The sequence below is a fragment of the Taudactylus pleione genome, unplaced genomic scaffold (genome assembly GCF_031769625.1).
Source record: "Taudactylus pleione unplaced genomic scaffold, aTauple2 ptg000040l, whole genome shotgun sequence".
NCBI lineage: Eukaryota > Metazoa > Chordata > Amphibia > Anura > Myobatrachidae > Taudactylus > Taudactylus pleione.
Window position 1 is genome coordinate 23,517,283 of NW_028284442.1, and position 21,505 is coordinate 23,538,787.

The window sequence follows — 21,505 nt, forward strand, 5'->3', positions numbered from 1 at the left end:
ATTACTTAAAAGTAATATACTTAATGTAATATATCAATGCTTGTTTGTTTTTATATGAGAGTATTCCTTGCTTGTTATACACTGCACATACTTGTAGATGGTTTAGATTTGTAGCGCATTTTTAAACTTTATATCTGGGTAATTCTGTACATTCTGTAACATTAAAAAATACCTTTTTAATTTATAACGGAAATGCATAATATTTTTCTTTATGTATTTTTATATGCATACCCATTGAGACCAGCGGAAAGGGAACCTATATGCTGAGTGTCTGTATACATTCATATATGTTCTACCAACAAGAAAATATATTGTAAGCAGACTACTATAGGGGAAAACCTGCAACATAAAAGGTTATTCCCCATTATTTACTATTACTTGTGGAACACAATCTCTTTTGCTTCAATCTGATGATTAGCCTATAACGTTCCAGTTTAGATAGGAGTGTGAAGTGCCATAAAGGGTGTTGAATATGAATAACACTGGTTTCGGAGTGTACGCGTTGTTGCCCGTTTATCAGGCTGAGGTTGCTTGGTTACGCAGGCTATAGCTTGTGCTTCAACTTAGAGGAAGTCCTAGAGTGCGTCACTTCCGGCGACACGATGCAGCCTGGATTGAGGTTCCATGTGGCTGGCGGCATTACACAGGTGAGCGCATGTTTGGGGGATGATTGTGGGAGTAAACAGGTTAGTATATTAAGCAGAGATGGCTTGTTGTTGAACTCGCTGCCCCAGAAAGAAGGTGCCTGTGTGCACCGAAACGGCTGTCGGGCATTGGGCTGCTCACCCTTATCTTCACATGGAGTGATAAGTACTATGTGCCTTAATGATGATATGGAAAATCATTTTTCCTTTTTGAGAATGCACTTGATGCGGATTTTGCGCATCAATACTCTTGTGGAACTGATTGTGGGATACATGCCCTGCATTTTATAAAGATTTTTTTGCATTCAAGATGGTGTGCTGATCGTCTGTTACTGGACTGCTGCTATATTTAATTCTTTATGGTCATGCACCCTACCATTGTGTCAAGTTTGAGTGTGCAGATTTTTCTACTTTTTTGTATATACATACATACACAAATACATACATAGGCCCTGATTCAGAGCCGCTCGCTCTGAATCAGGGCCCACCTCCATTAATATGGAGCGTCCTCCTGGACGCTCGTATAGCTGTGGGTCACCACCCACAGCATATACGAGCGTGCAGGATGATGGTCGCGATGGTCTTGACCATCGCGAAAATCGAAACTGCGAGCAAAAGCCTGCGGTTGAGTGTTTCAACCGCAAGGCCAGGAGTGATTTTGGCTCTATCAGAGCCAAAATCATTCCCACTGACATCACTAGTGATGTCTGTGGGGCCGGCTTCAGACGGTAGGCGTTCCCTTGGGAACGCCTCCGTCTGGCAGGCACGCCCACCAAAGGGGGCGTGCTGTCAGTCAACATCGACAGCACACCCCCTTTGATGAGACACTCCGAGCGAAGGAAAGTCCTTCGCTCGTCGGGTCTCGCGCATGCGCACGACGGAGCTCCCTCCGTCGTGCGCATGCGCAGTGCGGACCATCGACCCACTTGCGAGCGGACAGCCGCTCGCGAGTGGGTCTGAATGAGGGCCATAGTCCGTTACAGTGCAGGTTTTAAAGATATTCATGCTTGAGCACAGGTGACTTAATTAGCACCTTGGGAGCAATTCAATTGAGCGCGATGTGAATTGCGCCGGGAAGGGGTTCCCGCAGCTATGCAGTCAACCGCACTTAAGTCCGACCACAGGCTTTCTGCTCGCACCCTCCAAAGGGTTTGAGCAGGAATCCGACTATAGTGCCGGCCGCTATGGAGTTTTTCAGCTTAGCGCGGCGCTAAAAGCACTTAAATCGGAAAATGTTGGTTAGTGCGCCTAAACACTCAGCTTCTCCCAAAGTGCCAAGCGTAAGGGGGAAAATTGGATAGCCCTGGGAACTCATGCCTGATGCTATTCACATTGCATTCAATTGAATTGCCCCCCTTATTTGATTTAACCATCTGGGCTCAAAAATGAATATCCTTTAAACCTGGACTGTATTGGCAGAGTTTGGATAACTCTGTACTACACTATAAAAAAAATGTTTCTTTCATATATTCTTCGATTTATGAAGTAAGACAAATCCTGGAATAAGCCACTAGAAAAACAGAGTGTTTCAATTTTCACCTTAACTTTCTGAATATATTTGCATTATTATTATAGAATTTTGTTTATTACATTGTCTGTGCATACAATACTGAATTAAAAGTCTAACAAGGCTGTAAGCACAATTTCAATGCATTTAATTAAAGACACAAAAAAATGCAGAATCAGGTTGTATAAAACAAACGAGGATGTGCTACACAAGATGATCAGGGGAAAAAAAAAAAAAGGAACGTATTTGGCTTGTGGTGATCCCTGACATATGCAAAGTGACAGAATTTGAATGACTTTCACTATATCCAATGACAGCGCTGCATCCAATCAGGTGAGCGAAACGCAGTGCACAGTAATCAGTACCAGCAGGAGCAGTGTCACTTTCAGCTCCATCAGCAGCTCATTATGCACTGAATAAATGCACATTCTTTCCCTTAGTGTCAGTTGAATGGATGAACTTTGGTATGCATCAACCTCAGACTCTTCCCCCATCAAACAAACCTCTCTCCGCCACCTCATGTGTTTGTGTAACTGTTCATATGGCATTCTAGGAACTCAGGGATTTTGTTTAAATGAATCCGGTGTGAAAAGGACCAGACACCACATCCTGATGACATAATTAGACTTATTCTCTGCATTTCGTTCTGTTACATAGAACTTTTAGAAATGAAACAGATATAGGGGGCGATTCAATTCCGCACTGTTGATAGCGTCGGGAAGGAGTTCCCGGAGCTATTCAATTCAACACGCTGTTAGTCAGACTAAAGGATTTATTCTCACGCCCTCCTGAGTGTGCGAACAGATATCAGACTTGTGGCGACCGCAAGGCTGTTTGCCGACTCAGCGCGGTGTTAACAGCCTCGCGGATGGCACTTTAGTCGGAGAATGCCGGTTAGCGTGACTAACATCCAGCTTTAGTCACGTTAACCGGCATTCTCAGACTTAAGCATCTTTAGTCAGACTTAACTGGGCGCCGAATTGAATTGACCCTAATGGGGTTTATTTATCAAGCCATATTTCATAAAATCACCGCAATGAAGTAACAGCCTAAAGCAGGAGATTTCACAGAAATCTTCTGCAAAAGACTAACTACAGCATGGGCCTTCAACCTTTGGCACTCCAGCTGCTGAGGAACTACAGATCCCAGGATGCCCTGCCACAGTTTTAGCATGCTGTTATATCAAAACGGTGGCAGGGCATGCTGGGATGTGTAGTTTCACAGCAGCTGAAGGACCAAAGGTTGAAGACCCCTGAACTACAGTAACACTGCAGACCTCAGTCACCATTATGTACCAAACTCTGAAAAGCAAAAAGAAGATGGCGTAAACAGCTTAATGCCATGGAGGTATTCTCGCCAGAGAGGATTTTAGAAACGAACACTGGCCCTGATTCAGAGCCGCTCGCTCTGACAGAGCGCTCGCTTTGAATCAGGGCAGGGCTATTTTTTTTTTATTTTTTTTTTAACGGCCTCCTGGCCGCTCGCATACCTGTGGGTGACCACCCACAGCTATAGCGAGCGGCCAGGAAGATGGTCGCGATGGTCAAGACCATCGGGCTTGCGACGAGACCCTTGTGTGATTCAAACTGAGCCGAAATCTCACTTGTGATGTCAGTGGGGCTGGCCCCAGACGGAGGCGTTCACATGGGAAAGCCTCCGTTTGGGCAGCCACTCCCCCGGCCCGCCCACCAAAGGGGGCGTGCTGTCACTCAACATCAACAGCACGCCCCCTTTGGTACAAGACTCGGAGCGACAGATTGCCCGTCGCTATCTGGGTCTCGTACATGCGCACGACAGAGCCGGCTCCGTCGTGCGCATGCGCTCTGGGCCACCATCGACCCGGTTGCGAGCACTCAGCGCTTGCGACCGGGTCTGAATCAGGCCCACTGTGCGCATGCAATATTTGATCGATAACCGTGTAACAACATTTTTATTATTCCCGCTGAGATGTACACTGAAAAATAAAAACATGGCACTTCAACGATTTTTAAAACATATGCCCCATATTCACTATAAAAGTGTACTCAGCTACTCGGAAAGGAAAAATAAATATTAAATTACAAAAATAACACAACTTGTAAAACTAAATAATTTTGCTACCACACCAGTGTAACCTACTTATCCAGTGCTTTCATAGTGGTGTGCTGCAACATTTGTGAGCACAATTCCCTACACCTAACGTGCAGATGCTCCTATACGAAAGGACAGCACACATTTGGTAGCATATTTAAAAAATGTAAAAAAAAAACACAAGATCCAATGCGTTTTACCATCATCGCTCTCACCTGAAATCTAACTTATGCCCATGTACCAATCAGGTGTTAATAGAGAGCAATGATTTATCCAATCGAGACACAAAGTACAGTGTTCTCCAGTAGAGTACCGACATCTGTCACTCAGTACATGACTGACTTTCCACATGTTTTAATTGTATTTTCAAGGAAGTTTGCTGAGGATAATGACTCACTGCCCAGGTAGGAAGGATCTAGGTGGAGTAGCCACATTTCCTGGAAGAGAGCCACGATCAATAGGACAGATTACATAGAGTGAAAGTTTGAGAATTTGGTGGTGTCAAGTTCACCATAACACATGACTAGAATGCACTTTCATTGCTTCCATCTGCAAGATATTTTTGCTGACACTATAGCACAGAGTGAATACTGAAAATATCTGGCAGACGAACATACCCCAAACAATGCTCAATCAACACAATACAAAAATGTATGCTGGGCACACACCTGGTGGGGTCCCGGCAACGGCAAATGGGACGACGGGGGCCATGCTGCATTTGGCAGTATGGTCTCCACTGATGGTATCACCCGTCGGACCTGCATGCGAGATTGCTAACAACACACGGGAGCGCGCATTGTCAGCAAAATAGCCGATACACACTGCCCGATATGGACTATATGTCGTTCAATCTGCCGGTTTGGACGACATATCGTTTAATGTGTACCCGGCTTTACAGTATCTAGTTAGCTTTTAGGAATATATCTTTTTTTTAAAAAAAACTGGAGTTTTAAAATAATTTTCAGGACAATCTGCAAACCATCACACTTGGAGACAGTAAATGACAGCAGCAGGCTAATTGTTGGTCTCCTTTTTACAAAACTTAAGTGAATACTAAAGACCATACTATTAGCCTAATTTATCAACGAGTTTATCACTCAAAACTAGTGATAAATATCACTTTTTATGATAAATGGTGCTCCAGCCAATCAGCTCCCAACTGTCATTTTTTTAACAGTTGACAGTTGGGAGCTGATTGGCTGAGCACCATTTATCATAAAAAGCGATATTTATCACTAGTTTTGAGTGATAAACTCGTTGATAAATGAGGCTCTAAGGGAGGTATTAAATTGTTTTAGAGGGCCCGATCTCCCGTCTAAAGTGAAAGGAGATCGCGGGGTGCTATTCAACTGATGCCGCTGATCGCGCCCATAGAGGTCAGGTTTAGCAGTATAAAACACCTACTCCCGACCAGTGTTGAGCGCAATCGCGAAAAGTGCCAAACGGGTCACTTCGCCCATTTCAACTCGCACGCCCCACCAGGTGCGAGCTGAAATGCCAGCGCCGGCAGCTGAGCGAGCCCGACAGGAGCAACAATTGAATAGCTCGAAGAGGGGGGTAGAAACAATTGAGAATATATATATATATATATATATATATATATATATATACATACATATATACATACACACACACATACACACACACACACACACACACCCAACCCTATCTGAGGAAGATAACAGATTCATAGGTTAAAACTGCTCCATTGATACAACTATCCAACAACTGCTAAGTTTGGCAACTGATTAAAATCAGACAGATCATTAGCAGGCATAATACAAATCCAGAGGGAAGGTGGTCACTATCAGCCTGTGTATGGTAATTTTCAGACTGCACTAACAAGCATATGGGACGATCCCGATTTCGGCGGGCGGGTGCACGTAGTAGTGTGTACATCAGACGACGTGTACAATATGGTGTTCTAATCTTCGGGATTGGACGACATATAGTCTGATGTGTCCCCACCCTTAGACTTGGAAGGGGTGTGTCGTACTTGAAATCTAAATTGCAGTGTATAAATAAAGCTTCGTAGCATTTGTGGGCTATGGGCCTGATTCAGCAAGGATCACAATTGTAAAGCCCCACTACTGGGGGCACTGCATAAGGGGCATCACTACTGGGGGCATTGCATAAGGGGCTCTACTGCTGTGAACATTGTGTAAGAAGAAATACTACTGTGGGCTTTATGTGTATTAGGGACACCACTACTGTGGGTATTGTGTTTAAGGGGCACCACTACTGTGGGTATTATGTAAAAGGGGCACTACTGTGTGTCATAACATGAATAAGGGGCACTAGTACTATGTGGTGTAATGTGAATCATGGGCACTATGTGCGGTGTAATGTGGATAAGATTGTGTAACTGGTGAGTAATATTTAATGTGGGCACCTATATGTGTGTTTTTTTCCTGTGGGTATATTTTGTGTGTTTTTTTCTTGTGTGCTTGAAGTTTGATTTCTCTGGGGAGACAGTGCTAAAGGGGTTATGTCACTCACTAAGTGTCCTCCTTTCAGTATTTAACAAACAGCACTAAGCTTAGCTTATCACTGTTTGTCAATGTACCGCTTATGAGCGATAGGGTCCCCATTGCGAATACCCCCATATTTAATAGGTGTCCCCACATGTTTGTTGCCCAGGGGCCCCCACAGACTTTAATCCGGCCCTGCTCATGCTAGTTATGAAAAGAAACCTTTTTGGATGAAATAAGAGACAGAGACCACTCAGCAGGTATTCTAGAAGTTGTAAGAGAATAATAATCATCGCCATTGCAAGCTATACAGTGCAGACACTTCATTACAAACATTTATGTCTGTTTTTAGCATACAAGAAAAAAAAACTGAGGTTTTAAAAGGAACAATAGGCAGCACAGTAGTGCAATGATTACCTTGCGGCCTCACCGCACTGAGGTCTTGGATCCAGTTTCCACCCAGGGCATATATGTGTGGGGTTTGTATTTTCTCCCCATCTTTGTGTGGGATTCCACCAGGTACTCTGGTTTTCCCCCATAATACATAAACATAATGGTAGGTTAATTGGCTTCTGACAAAACAAATTAGGGAATAATAGATTGTAAACCCCATTGGGGCAGGTACTGATGTGAATGACTTAATATTCTCTGTAAAGTGCTGCTGAACATGTGTGCACTATATTAATAAATCTTAAAAAATAAATAATGTTGTGCCGGGTGTAACATTGGTAAAGGAGTTACTCAGCAGCTGCTGAATGAGGACACTAAAAAATGTCCATCTGCTGCAGGGTGTGCAAAACCATCTGAAGGGTCACCCGTCCTGCAGCAGGCTCATAAGAGGATCCGCTCCAGTGTCCTGAGCATATTTGTGGCGGACGATCAGTACAGCCTCAAGCAGGGTTTCATATGCACTGACGACCAGAGATGTGTATAAGGAGGGACCGGGTTGAGTTGCCCTGGCGGTGATCCCACCTACAGGTAGTAGTTCTATTTCCACCACTGATCTGACAGATTGCTACGGGAACCAACACCCACTTTTGTTACACTAGTCCCCACAATATATTTTTTCAAATCAGCTGCAGCTCAATCAGTAAAATAGTTGCTGAGTTGCACCCATCTCTGTTCTGTGACTGGGGACCACATACAAGGCTTCAAGAACACAAACAATTCCATTCATTTATAATAAAATCTGAAGGAACAGACGACACAAATAATTGCCCCGAGATGAGGAGCCTCATCAACTAGGACTTCCTTGCAGCAAACATCAGCCGCCAATAATACACTAGTTATAGCTAATGATCAGTTTGCATGACAAGCAGAACATAGACAATTATATTAAATAGATTTGACTGACTGCATAAAATAAGCAGATTACAAAACCTGCTTCCTGATTTAAGCAAGTCAATTACACTTTATGTAACGATAAACTGAAGTGAATATTGTACAACTTAAAACCAAGTCATTTGCTTAAAAAAAGTTGAATATTCATGTCCCTGTCATGTGAAGATGGCACTGAGACAGCAACAATTTGCATGATTTAGCCCTGCAATGACTTAATGGACAAGATACGCATCAGACAAAGTCCTGAAAACATTTATGGGTAAGTATCTACATCAGGGTTTTTAATCTTAATTTTTCTAACTACAAAATGCTACCCCAAATGGCGGTTTTACATACACCTGTCACATGACAGAATCATTCTAATTTCTACCACCAGCACCGCCAAGGTCATGGGACAAGCTGCTCTGATCTAGCAAATACGCATGTCCAAATTTCTCTCTCTCTCTATTCACTAAACACCAGAATATCATCTACAGTTCATTACAAAGGTTTTCCTAACCTTTTCTTTACAACCTGAAAAGAGAATTAATGGGGAAGATGGATTTTTTGATCAGAAAAGTCTTTAGGTGCCCATAAACCTACACGATTTCGGGCCGATTGCCTGATTTTCGACGGGTCATAAGATGGATCTTGTGAAAATCGTGTATTATTTTAGTAAGATAAGATCCGATGCGCAATCCCGCAGCTCCTATAATCGGATCTTATGATCAGATGTGCAGCACATCTTGTCCATCGTATCGTGTGCAGATCGTGCCGTTTATTTTGTTCATGCGATCCATCGTGCGGCAATTCAAGTCATTTCAATGACAGTTTCCCTTATGAGCCTGTGAGACACAGGATCGATCTTACGACAGATTCTGTGCTAAGAAAAACAACAAACATGCTGCTGGGACTGCCAGGGAGCTCCGGAGAGTCGGTAGGGAAATCGTATGATGAATCTGATCTTATGCTGGTCGTGTAGGTGTATGGCCAGCATTTCTCCGCTCATATGACGTTCACACAAATGTTATTTCTGCATCTTTTTTTGTGAATTAAACCTGTCCCATATTGTGCACTATTATACACAACAGCTATGCCATCACACAGGACATAAGACACAAACACAGTGGGAAGCATCAAAAAGATGACTTGCTGAGTAAAGCCTCTGTAACAGAACAGCCGGGGACAAGCACAGCTGCAGGACTATTTCTGGATATCAAAATAACAGCCGGGGCCGACACAGGCCTGACTGCATACCACTATCAAACGCTGCGCCAGTGTAGGAAGTGGGCAACATTTAGTAACCATGCAAAAAAAAAAAAAGCATTGACAATCTGCACTGCCCACCGGCTTTATCAGCATTATCATGTTACAATATTCATTAGAAGTTATAATGGAGCTAATTACCACCTAATATTTAAGGATTAATGAATGCATGTTTAGTAACAAAAGATTTAACCTGCAATTTCCAGGTCCATATGCTTACCTGTAGTGTATAATAGACTTTAGGAAACACACCCCTATGTAAGTACTTCTATTTGTTAGTCATCATTCAACTCATAATTATACAAAAAAAAAAAAAAAAAAAATCTGGCAAATAGTAATGTATATACAGCAGAAGTATTAGGGGCATATGTATCAAAGCTTGATGTGAGATAAAATGAGCTATATATAACCAATCAGCTTCTAACTTACATTTTGCAGGCTGTGTTTAAGAAATGATAGTTTGGAGCTGATTGGTTGGTGATATATATTTCACATCAAGCTTTGATACATATTGCCCTTAGTGTGCACTGTGCAGACTGCAGTAACTCTCTCTGCCATTACCTGCCATGCAGGTGTGTGTAGCTGGCACCTCACACCACGCTGGAATAAGATCAATTAAGCTGCATTATGCATGTATACACCCACTATGGCAGTAGTGGGAATATAGGTCTCACATGAATACACCGTCAATCAGGATATTAATAGCCACTAGGCAGCCTAACCCTGCTGTTTGATAATAAGTCCTAATACCTGTGACTGCAGAGTTCTATTGTGTTCTATAGGACTTTTCAGTCTCACCCAGGTGTCCCCCCTCTCTCTCTCCCATTCATCCACTCTCTCAGCCTTTTGCGCAGCTGTAAACGTGACTGCTCACCATAGGTCCCGACACCCGGCCACTGCGCCCCCAGTTCCCTGGCATCTCACCTGAGTGCGGGTCAGTGTGCAGCGGCGGCTCCGCCGGGAGTTCCAAACTCTTTTCCCTGGGACAGCCCGGCCTCTCCGGACTGCGCATGCGCGTTCGCTCGGGCGTGCACTAGAGTGGAGGAGGCAGAGTCCTAAGCTAGTCCCTCCCACCATGACCCTGATATTATGGAGCGGTGACTCTGGTACAGAGCTTGGGAGCCGGGAGGAGAAGAAGCTGCCTGTGCTAGGGAGGGGGCTGCTGCTGCTGTGTACAGACTACAGTACATTCATTGCAGCATGATGATCACACACAGAGTTACTGCTGCAGCTGCAGACTGGGGGAACGGTGACGTCATACTTTGCATTTATTCTTATGAGTATTCAATGGCATTGCTAACTATTTCATAACTACATTATTCTTTACCAGCAGTCTGTTTTGCAGTGTTATACTGTATACATGTGTACCTACATGCTATGTAGCCTATCCAAGTGACCAAAGGCCGAAAGCACCTCTTCCCTCGCTCTTTTGTTTTTGTTATGGCTCAGCTTTAACTTGACGGATCGAGATGAAACAAAATGCAGGTTATTTCTAGGAGTTTCCATTACAAAACAATGCATTTTCATGAAAATCGGTTCAGTAGTTTTTGAGCCAACTTGGAAAAGACAGACACAACGTTCCTATTATGTAAGTATATACAGTATATACAAATCCAAGAAAGGCGGGACTCAGTCTCTAAGTTTGGTGTAAACAAATGTGAAACTTTACTCATTTACTCAGTCAACGTTTCAGGGATGAGCTCCCCTTCTTCAGGAACACAGTGAAAATATATACACTTACCAATAATGATCCCTCCACCTGTGTACACCATGGCCACGCCGCCCGCAGCTCCAGTCAGCACACCTCCGGTATTGCACATAGCACATGCAGCGGAGGTGACGTTGCGGGTCCCAGCCGTGTATGTACATATAATATATATATATATATATATATATATACTTACCATACTGTCCCTTTAAACCGGGACACTCATGAATTACACAGGTTCTATGGCTGTCTCACTTCAAGCCTGGATTTCACCTGGTTTTATTAACCACATAACCTGTGTAATCCATGAGTGTCCTGGTTTAAAGGGATGATGGTATGTACATATATATATATTAAAAAAGTGTAGTTTGACTTGCAACCAACATTGAGGGTAAATATACTTTTAATTCGGAAATATTGAACCATGTGTTCTAAAGCTGATTCCTCTGTGTGTCCCAGTGTTATTTGATAATCTCTTCCTCCTGTTTCCCTGGCTGGGTTTCAGGTTCAGACACAACCAGACTGTCCCTTTTCCCTGCATACACTTATTGCATCACCTCCCCGATGTCTAAACAGGGATAGTTGTCTGCTTTTCATTTTGAAATAAAATAAAAAATTTTAAGCAGAATCTTTGGGGAGGGTTTTTGACTAGGGCACATGATTTCCAGTTGTGGGCATTGTGGTAAACTGGTGCTGTGCTGTCTACCCAGCAATACAATGACCCCTTGCTGAAACCTTTGGGGTTGATTCAATTATGCCTGATGCCACACACATCAATTCAGTACATACAGTAGTTACTAAATTGCACATCTTAATAAATACTCCTATGGGAACGCAAACTAAAATGCATAATTTGGGGGCAAAAATAGCTCTATTTTGGGGAAATGAAGGATGCCATTGTTGGCGTTCCAAAGGGACTTCTCGGAGCGACCCCTTTGTATCCTGTATCTATCATTATCCTGCCTTTTTTTTTTTTTTAAATAATCAACTTTCTCTGTCTTTCCAACTTTTCACATATCTTTTGTAAACACCTATGCTCCATTTGCTTGTGTTCATTTTCACTAGTCCAGGCTTCAAATATATTGGTGTTTTCATCTATTCGTTTTGATCCTTGTTCATGTTCTTCTGTGCATACCATGAAATTCCACATGGACCAATAATGCCAATACATACAACAAAAGACATGAAGGTCCAATGTGCATTGTACAAGATTACCACAAATACTAACTGACCATATATACTGTATGTACGACATGCAATAAATGTTCTGCTCATGTTTACCTGCCAATAATGTGCAAAGATATACACAGAGGAAAAATAATCTAATTTAAAGAATTCAGATGTGTCATTGCATTGCATATGCATATATTAAACAATAGTTGGAGATGGTCAGTGAGGTTATGCATGTGCCCCTAAAATCCTGAACATTTTTCTAAAATAGTAATAAAATATGCATAAAACGGTATCGGTATGTATTACCGCCGGACCTAAGCCCGGCGGATGAAATCCTGACGCCGGAAGGCCGGCAGATGAAGATTCCGACTAAGGTGAGTAAGTACCCTAACCCTCTCCCCCCCTAACCCTCCCTCAGGTGTGCCTAACCCTAATCTCCCCCCCTGGTGCCTAACTCTAACCTCCCCCCAGGGGTGCCTAAACCTAACCCCCCACTCCCCGCACCCTAAACATAACCTTCCCGGGGGGGTGCCTAACCCTAACCTCCCCTTCCCCTAGCCTTACCCTCCCGGAGGGATGCCTAACCCTATGTCCCCCCAGGGAGTCCCTAAACCTAACCCTCCAAACCTCCCCCCCCCCCCCCCCCCCCTCCCCACGAGGCTATGAGCTCCCACCGCCCGGCTTACTTACGTTCGGTATGCCGGGCATCAGGATTTCAGAGTGGGGCTAATGATAGGCGTCGGTATTTAGATGCCTGTCATTAGTCCCATGCTGGGCTTTCACTGTCGGGAAGCCAGCGGTCAGCATTTCGACCGCCAGCTTCCTGACTACATCCCAAAAAAACAGACATAATTGTGCAATAATCTTTTATTAAAATAAAATCTCTCCAAACTGTTCATCAATTTCTCAATTAAAGAAAATGTTCTTGTATTTCAAGGTATCTTATTATAATCCATGGGAATTCTTCTTGTAATATACAGGACATTTTTATATTTGGAATTCAAGAAATCCTGTCCATGATTTGTATTCCAGTGGAATGTATTTTTGTAATCCATGGCAAATTTTATTGTGGTCCATGAAAAATAGAAAAAAACAAAAAAATAACAAAGGGGACAATCTAATTGTCCGCAAAAGGTGCGAGTTGTTGTTGCCACGGCGTCAAAACGCCGGCAACAGCACCGGAACTCGCACCCCTTGCGGCTCCCCCGAGCTCGAATTTGCACAATTCTGCTCGGAGCCCTTTGGGACTGCGAGCACTTTTGTGCGAGTTCAAGCTGCCGTAAAGTGTGACTGTTGCTAATATGATTGAGCCGATAAAACAATGCAAACCTCTCAGCTCACTGCCTACTGCAGAATGACAATGACATGAAATGACCAGGGAGCTATTAGCAGTTCAGCCAATAACAAATTATTAACTGTGCAAGCAACAATGTGGATTGGCTGGCAGCAAGGAAAGTTTTGGGAACATATAAAGAGTATTAAATTCATACTGATGTGGACGAGAAACGAAGTAACACTTCTGTGCGAGCTTCGTTCATAAAGGCCCCTACACACTAGACGACTTGAAAACGATGCGATGTCGTCAACGATTTCCCCTGAAGCCCCTGGCAAACGATCTAGTGCACACATACTGTGCAATCTAACAAACGACCAAACAATATATCTTGCATTGTTTGGCTGTTAGATCGTTAACTATATAATGTAACCATATCGCCTGGTCGATCAGTAGAGCGTACACACACTGCACGATCTGAGGGGAATCGTTAACAAGATTGACAGATCTACCTGCATGTATAAGAGATCTGAAGATGCGGCGAACGATGCCGCGGGAGCGCGCATAGTGCATACACGATGTGTCGGAATCGGCCAAGTCGTTCAAAATATCGTCTAGTGTGTAGGGGCCTTAAGGCCCATTTTGAAATGCCAATTCACTCAAATGAATTTCTAATCTTAGCACACAACATAATTGAAATTAACGAATCATTGGAAATAATGGACCATTGACATAAATAGGGAAAAACGCACAAGACTGGTTACATCACTTGTGTTAACCCCTGGAGGGTATATACAAAATGTATTTCCATAGAGCTCAATGGACTATTTTGAGTGCTGTTTTTGTAGATTGAACGTATTGAAATGGAAACAGCTACAGCCATAATAAATAATTGTGACACAACACAAATGCAGATAGACATGAACACAGGATGGAATGTGCTCTATTTTAACATGTTTGCATGCTTTTGCAAGTCACAAATGCAGATGCCACCCAACGTGCAAACTCAGGCCCAGATTCAGCGTGCACTGCTGAACGCAGATTCCCGACGGTCGGGAATCTGCGCAGGCGCCGGACCCGTACTGCACATATGATTTACAGTCTGCTCACATTTGTGGGCGGGGAGGGGGCAGTGACTGTCTCGGTTTCCCAAAACGGAGGCGTGTCGCTGTCGTTAGGGGAGGAGGGAAGAGGCCAGGATCTCCATTGCCAGACAGAGATTTCCTGGCCTATTCGTTGTTTCTGCGGCGACTGGCTTGCGTGACCTCATGGATCACTCAGTTGGCCGATGTGATCACAGATTATCCCATGCTGTGTCCTTTGACGCAGCTCGGATAAGTAATGCATGGAGGGGGCATGACACCTCATGCTGCATTACCATATCACAGCTATCGCAGCTGCCAACATGTTGTGAAAGCCATAGTCTCACAATCTCACAATCTTTCTACTGTATATAAATTTACATTGTCACAGTCCAGTCCCCCAACTGCTCAATCTCTGACCTTGTGAAACAACTCAAGATTTCAATTCAGAATGAAGTTCGTGCAACCATTGAATGATTCAAATCTGAAAGTATAGCATTAAGCACTTGGACTGACGCACTAGAGCACAAACAGATGACCTACGCAAATACCAAGAAGCATCTGAGCAAGAAATCATTGAACTTCAGTTAGAATTTGAGGTATTTAAAGAGCCCTTAGAGAACCGCTCAAGGAGATATAATGTTCATATAAAAACACTCATGAATCTATCAAAACAAATGCGCTTCCAGCATACTTGGGCCTCGCCAAAGAAATTGCTCCAGATACCAGAGTAAAATCCTGATGTATGATTGTCCCCACCCCAGGTCCACAGCTACTAGTGCAACCCCCATGAGACATATCTGTGTAATTTCAATATTTTCAAACAAAGATAACTGCCAGAGATGTTACTGCCATTCCCTATGCAGAAGCTAATTTTTAATAGATCAAGATTTGGAACCCACCAAACTCTGGTGAGAGATAATTACTGTGAATCAGGATTTTCCTTAGTATTAACAGAAACCACTCCATCAGGACTTCTGAACAAGGACTTGAACTCCTCCAGATCAATGGTTTCTATGTCTATAGCAGAGTGATCTCAAGCTTCAAGTTGTAGTCTTAAGCCGCGTATCCACTTGCAGATATAAATGAGCGATTGAACAATAATGACATCGTTATAGTTCAATCGCTCATTAATCATGCATAAATCGGGCAGTTTAATGTCAAACGACCAGCGATGCGCGCTCCCGCTGGTCGTTTCTGACATCAATCATTGCCTGAACATGACGGTCAATCTGCCGATAACAGATTGGCCATGTTCAGGGATGAGGGAGGGTGCCTACACTGAATGACATCGTTCAGTGTAGGCATTACAGGGTATGAGGAACGACTGAACGATTACAATCGTACTGTCGTTCCACCGTCTGCAAGTGGATACGTGGCTTAAAACTGTAAAACCCACCAGAGACTAATACATAAGATCATATTGGTTGAAACAAACTTGAATGGTTTGTTAACACTATACTTTAGATTTTGGCTAGTGAATCATTGCACACCAAACCAAAACACCAGCTATCCGGCATCTCAGGTCTAAGCCATCAAGTGCCCTGCATTGAGCCAATATAGAGGTTAGTGCATAGTGGCCCAAATATCTCTCTCTGAATAGACTACCTGTATAAGTTTACTACTAAATTAGAGGTAATACATTTTTCAATTTATTACCTTATGTTAATGTGAGAATCCCATTGATTTTAAGCTAGCCGCCACTGTCATCATTAGTATCGGAGCTTTAGATGCGCGCCCATGGCACGCCCACAAGTCAGAGTGGTGCTGCACAGAGATTGTTCCATCTCAAAATCAGCTCCACTGTCTATTATGATATATGTGCAACTCAAACAGGTAAGAATGCAAATTTATAATTGTGTTCACTGTAACTGAGGCCCAATATCTATCATGTGAGCACAATAAATAGAGCTCCTACAATATATTCTACAGATGGCATCTGGGCCCATCTTGCTTACATGCTTTTTTTTTTAATTTCAAACACCTCTAACGTAGGCTGGAGACCTTGTGGACTGAGGGGCTCACTGTCCCACATCTGGATGAGCTGACCATAATAGCACCATTCTGGAAAGATTTACATGGTCTAGTCAAGGTAATAATAGGAAAAGCACCCAAAACTAATCTAAATTACGACTAAATGCGGATGTAAATAGAGCCAGCCTTTCTACCCCCATCATTAATCAAGCATGACAAACGTACCTCATGGAGCAATTCCAACCAAATTCATAAATACATTGGTGTCTTGAACTTCCAACTATGACCCCCCCCCTCTTCCTTTATCTTAATAATGACATAATCTTGTAAAATTGCCTCACTAGAGCAACCTCAAAACCACCACGCTCGCTAACTCTTCCTCCATCCGTCCCTATTTAAGTCAAACACACCTACAAAATAAATAAAAATCTCCCTCGCCATCATACTGAAAGGACAATTAATTACCTGTTCATCAGCATCACTTGCACAATATAGAACAAAAAATATCTAATATTGCCTGAAAGACATATCTGCTATAAAGCAATTGCAATTCAAGCAAACCATTATGGAAGAAATTCTTGCTAAACTTGCAAGAAAAAGTACTAACATTCTAGTATCCAGGGGTTAAAGTGAGCAGGAACGGTTTGCAACTGAGGACCTGAAACAGACCAGCTCGCTAGATGCGGCTGCTCGCTCCCAGCGTATGGAAATTCAGCTAAGTGACGTCAAGGTAGCCACTCACACGGCAAGGCATAAGCACGCCCACTATGTCTTGGCGAGCGATCTCTTTGAGTTTACAGACGCCCACCAGTTTGTCTTTAGCCGCACACTAGCGTACGTCTGACCGCAGCGCTTGCGGTTGACTGTACCCTACCCCAAGCACTGCATGTATTATTATATTATACCCCAAGCACTTCAGTGTATTATTCAAGCAGGTGACGTGTAACATGACGCTGCCTGTTAATTATGCATGCCTCAGAAACGGCGTGAAAACACTCTGGCACTCCTGCGTCTGCAACTCCACACCCCCTTACTACTGGCCTGCCCCTGTTACCACCCACAAATGGCCTCTCCTGTCACTCATTCCACTGGGCTGTCTTTGCAGGGCGAGCGAGCACATTCCGATCACTCGTACTAGTTTGCGCACTGCGAACTACACGCATGCGCACATTAGCTAACCGTCTGCAACGAGCGGCCGCTTGCTAGTGAACGGGTCTGAATCAGGTCCTGAGTTCTCTCACCTATAATGGAAGGTGGAACTAGTTCCACCTCCACCAAGTCCCTGCACAGAAGTCCCACAGACAGACAACCACTCACTGTTTGCCTAGGGAGGCTTAATTTCTTCAGAGAAACCAGCATATAGGTAAGGAAAGAGTCAAGCGAAGGCGATACATAGGGGCTGCAAAAAACATTGGGCATCCAAGTGACATAGACTAGTTTGTGGGGACCCCATAAAAAAAAAGAAGCACGGCAGAAAAATAACACTGATGATATAAAAAAAAAATTTTCTTTTTATGTGATTTAACATTGTAGTCTCAGCTGATGGCAGAAGTGCTAAAAGGCATCTAAAATGTATTTCACACTGTCATAGCCCTCAAAGCTTGCCGTTTCCTATACATAAGTGTGTGTGTGTGAGAGAGAGAGAAGAATAGTTTTCACACTCGTTTTGGCCTGTCAGACTAGCCTGGGGTGGGGGGGCATAGGGGGTTGAATGAAAGATTAGCAGGGACATGCAGTCAGGGGAGGCAGTGCCTCCCGTGTCATACTCCTGAGATTTTATATAAAAATGATTGACACAGTGATGCAGGTATGAGAATTAATGGACACTGAAGCTTAGTGTAGTGAGGAAAGAGTTACGGTGAGTAGGGGGTGAGACAGGATCCCAGTACTCAGACCCATCTCTATGTGTGCCTCCCCAGCCATTGACCTCACTGCATGTCACTGAAGATTAGAGGGTATATTTACTAAATGTCGATTTTAATTGATTTTGATCAGTTTAAAATTTGTGAAAATAGATAAAAATCAATGTGTTTCTGGGGCGAAATATCAAATCTACTAATACTTTAAAAAAAAGAATAACAAATTCTGTTAGTAAATGTGTGATTTAGCCCCAGAAACACATCATCTATGTTCACAGATTTTGATCTATTTTTATCGATTTTAGATTGATGAAAATCGATTAAAATCAACATTTTGTAAATATACTTCTAGTAGACAAGCTTTTATGTTGTAATGTTCCTAAAGTGTTGATACAAGATGTTAGCCCTTTAAGCTACCCATGTTTTTAATTTGTGTGTCCAATGTTGCCTGACTGAAATTTCCTGGCACCGGCTTTTCTCCATCTATTTATTATTCTTCACAGATTTCTCTTAGGACAAGACAATTTGAATGTCACCATCATGATATTTTTTTTAAAAGTCAAGTTGTTTTTTTCCAGTATATAGCACGGAAAATGGACACTTAAATGTTGTAAGTTCCTTATTCCCTGATCAGAAACTTCTTTCTACTGTTCTTTGTATGTTATTACAGCAACCTAAAGTATTTCCTGAGTTTTCCACTAATTCTCAGTTTTGCTAGTAATGAAACAATCAAAACCAAGACTGGCTTTCCACAAGAAAGTATTCCCTTCAGATATTCTGTAAAATTAAGGCCATGATTTATATGTTTTTAATTATATATCTGAGATGACTGAATCTTCCTCTGTCTGTTTGAATCTGCCAGAGAATATGAGGATATCTAACACAATCTACTCTTCACTTACCACGACAGTTTGTAATCATTTTCTCCTGAGCCTTCCCCTGCTGCCCCTGATTTACTGGATGGTTTCCCTGAATATGAAAATATCATTGATTCACACATACCATGGGATTATGACATTGACCCTTCTCACATATTTCTTTCTCATAGAGATATTTCCATTTATCTGGGCATGGGTATTTGCTGACCCACTTCGTCTGCGCAATAATAAATTTCTCCCCAGTTATGGTGTGCACATCTATTATGTTGCATCATTTCACAGGTTTCCGTGCACATATTGCAGCATTACATATTAATAGTCGCAAGGCTGATGGTGAGGTATGTCGGTCACAATCATGACGGCAATATGCCTGGTATGGATTTATGACAGGCGTCGAGATACCGACGCCTGTTATATAATCCCGATGCCGGAACCCAGGACGACGCGGGCCCAAACGAGATGAGTACGGGGCGCCCCTCTTGGTAGCCACGGGAGGGGGGGTTAGGTTTAAGGCACCCCGGGGGGATAGGGTTAGGCACCCCCCCAGGAGGGTAAGGTTTAGGGTGCAGGGAGGGGAGGATAGGTTTAGGCACACCTGGGGGGAGGTTAGGGTTAAGCACCCCTAAAGGAGGGTTAGGGGGGGCGGGGAGAGTTAGGGTACTTACCTCACACTGCCGGGATTTCCATCTGTCGGGCTCACAGTGTTGGGATTTGAACCGGTGGCTAAACAGCCACCGGCATTACAATCCCATTCCCATGGTGAGAGGCAATGGCATTCAGGGTTGGACTGGCCCACAGGGGTGCAGGGGAAATCCCCGGTGGACCCCACTTCCTAAGGGCCCACCCCCTCTTCAAGGTGTCAGGTTCAAGACCTCAAATTATACATTGTTACTCTATTAGATGGTCAGTTATCTGGTGGAGCAGTACCACTGATCAATATGGGTGATTGGTTCCCTTCTATAGAATCTACACCTATTGATTATCCAAGCATTTTGGGTGACTGGCCACACCCCCTCTGAGGGATAACCATACCCCTTAAGCATGGCCCCTACCACTGCATTCCCCTGTGGGCCCTTCATGCCCCAGTCCGACACTGATGGCATTACGTGTTCCCAGACCCATGCATACACTAATACATTGGCAATTTGCTCTCTCAGACTTATTCAGAGGTGGACGCAGAAGCGGCCATGGCTGTGTCTATTGGCTGTTGGCTATCTGCGACTTTATGCAAATGCTGCTACAAAGTCTTTCCCCTGTGTACATCTGTGCTTTCCAATGAGCAAGGACTGAGACTCCCACTTCAACATCTGTACACGCTGCATTACCAATTGGTCCATCCTTAGACACCACCATCGGTCACACCTTTGCAAATTGCACCAGCCCTATGGCAAATGCAGTTTCCCCATCTGAGTATGGCCTCCAGTGTGAGCGTCTGTGTGTCTTTAGATGCAAGTGTTTTCAGCGACATACCTGCGACACCCCTGCGTCGACATAGTCAACCCCTGTTACCTTCCAAGAATGCCCACTAAAATTCATAGACCAAGCGTCTGATTCTATTATGCGCCTCTGAGTGCTAACAATTGGGATGCATGCACTGTGCAACAGACTTTTCGGGGGGCGGTATGGATGCGTCAAGTGTTTTAAACATCACACACTGTTGCAGCAGGCATTTTTTTAAAATTGCGTTTTTACGACACGAAAATATACTTGCACCCATTTTAACGTACCCCCAATTTACGTGAAATAGTAATTTCCTGGGGGGAAAAATTGCTTTCCACCTTTTTCAACTTTTTTTTTTGCCCAAAATTTGCGCGCTCATTTTTCACAAGAGTACACAATGTACAAAAAAAATTTCAGCAATTGTCATTAGGGGGGGTGTCTAAAGGGTTCTGAAAGAAATCCCCACATTTTTAGCCAGGTCTGGGATGGAGAAAACTTATTCTCCAGTTCTTTTTTGCCGGTTGCCGTTTTCACCAGTTTTTTTGGTGAAAACGGCCGTTATCGCTAATGTTTTCGCCGCTAATTGAATACGTCTGTATATGAAGCAGGGCCTGCATTGAGTGAGTCAAATCAAGCAATTGGGGGCAAACTACAAGGGGGCACCTAAGTCATTTCAATGTTAAACTCTCTTGACCCTGTACTATCTTTTCTGTCATTAGCTTTTCAGCTAATGTCCTACATTGAACTCTGATTGGCTGCCAGAGATCAGTGCAGGGCAGGAAATAGCACTATTGGATGGCAAGCTGGTACCAGCTCGGAATAGGACCAATCAGTGTGAAT

General features: G+C 43.4%; 1 protein-coding gene across 3 annotated transcripts in view; it reads right to left on the reverse strand.

Annotated features, from left to right (window-relative positions):
• MYO1C (myosin IC) overlaps window positions 1–21,505 on the reverse strand; it is a 167,093-nt gene that overhangs the window by 138,942 nt on the left and 6,646 nt on the right. The window contains exon 1 of one of the 3 annotated variants that reach the window (XM_088454791.1): window positions 10,153–10,290. The exons of 1 other annotated variant lie outside the window; for it this stretch is intronic. In XM_088454791.1, coding sequence (XP_088310917.1) covers window positions 10,153–10,290 — 138 coding nt within the window. Of the gene's footprint in view, window positions 1–10,152; window positions 10,291–21,505 lie in introns of those variants that run through there. One more of the 3 variants, XM_088454815.1, reaches the window with a different exon arrangement.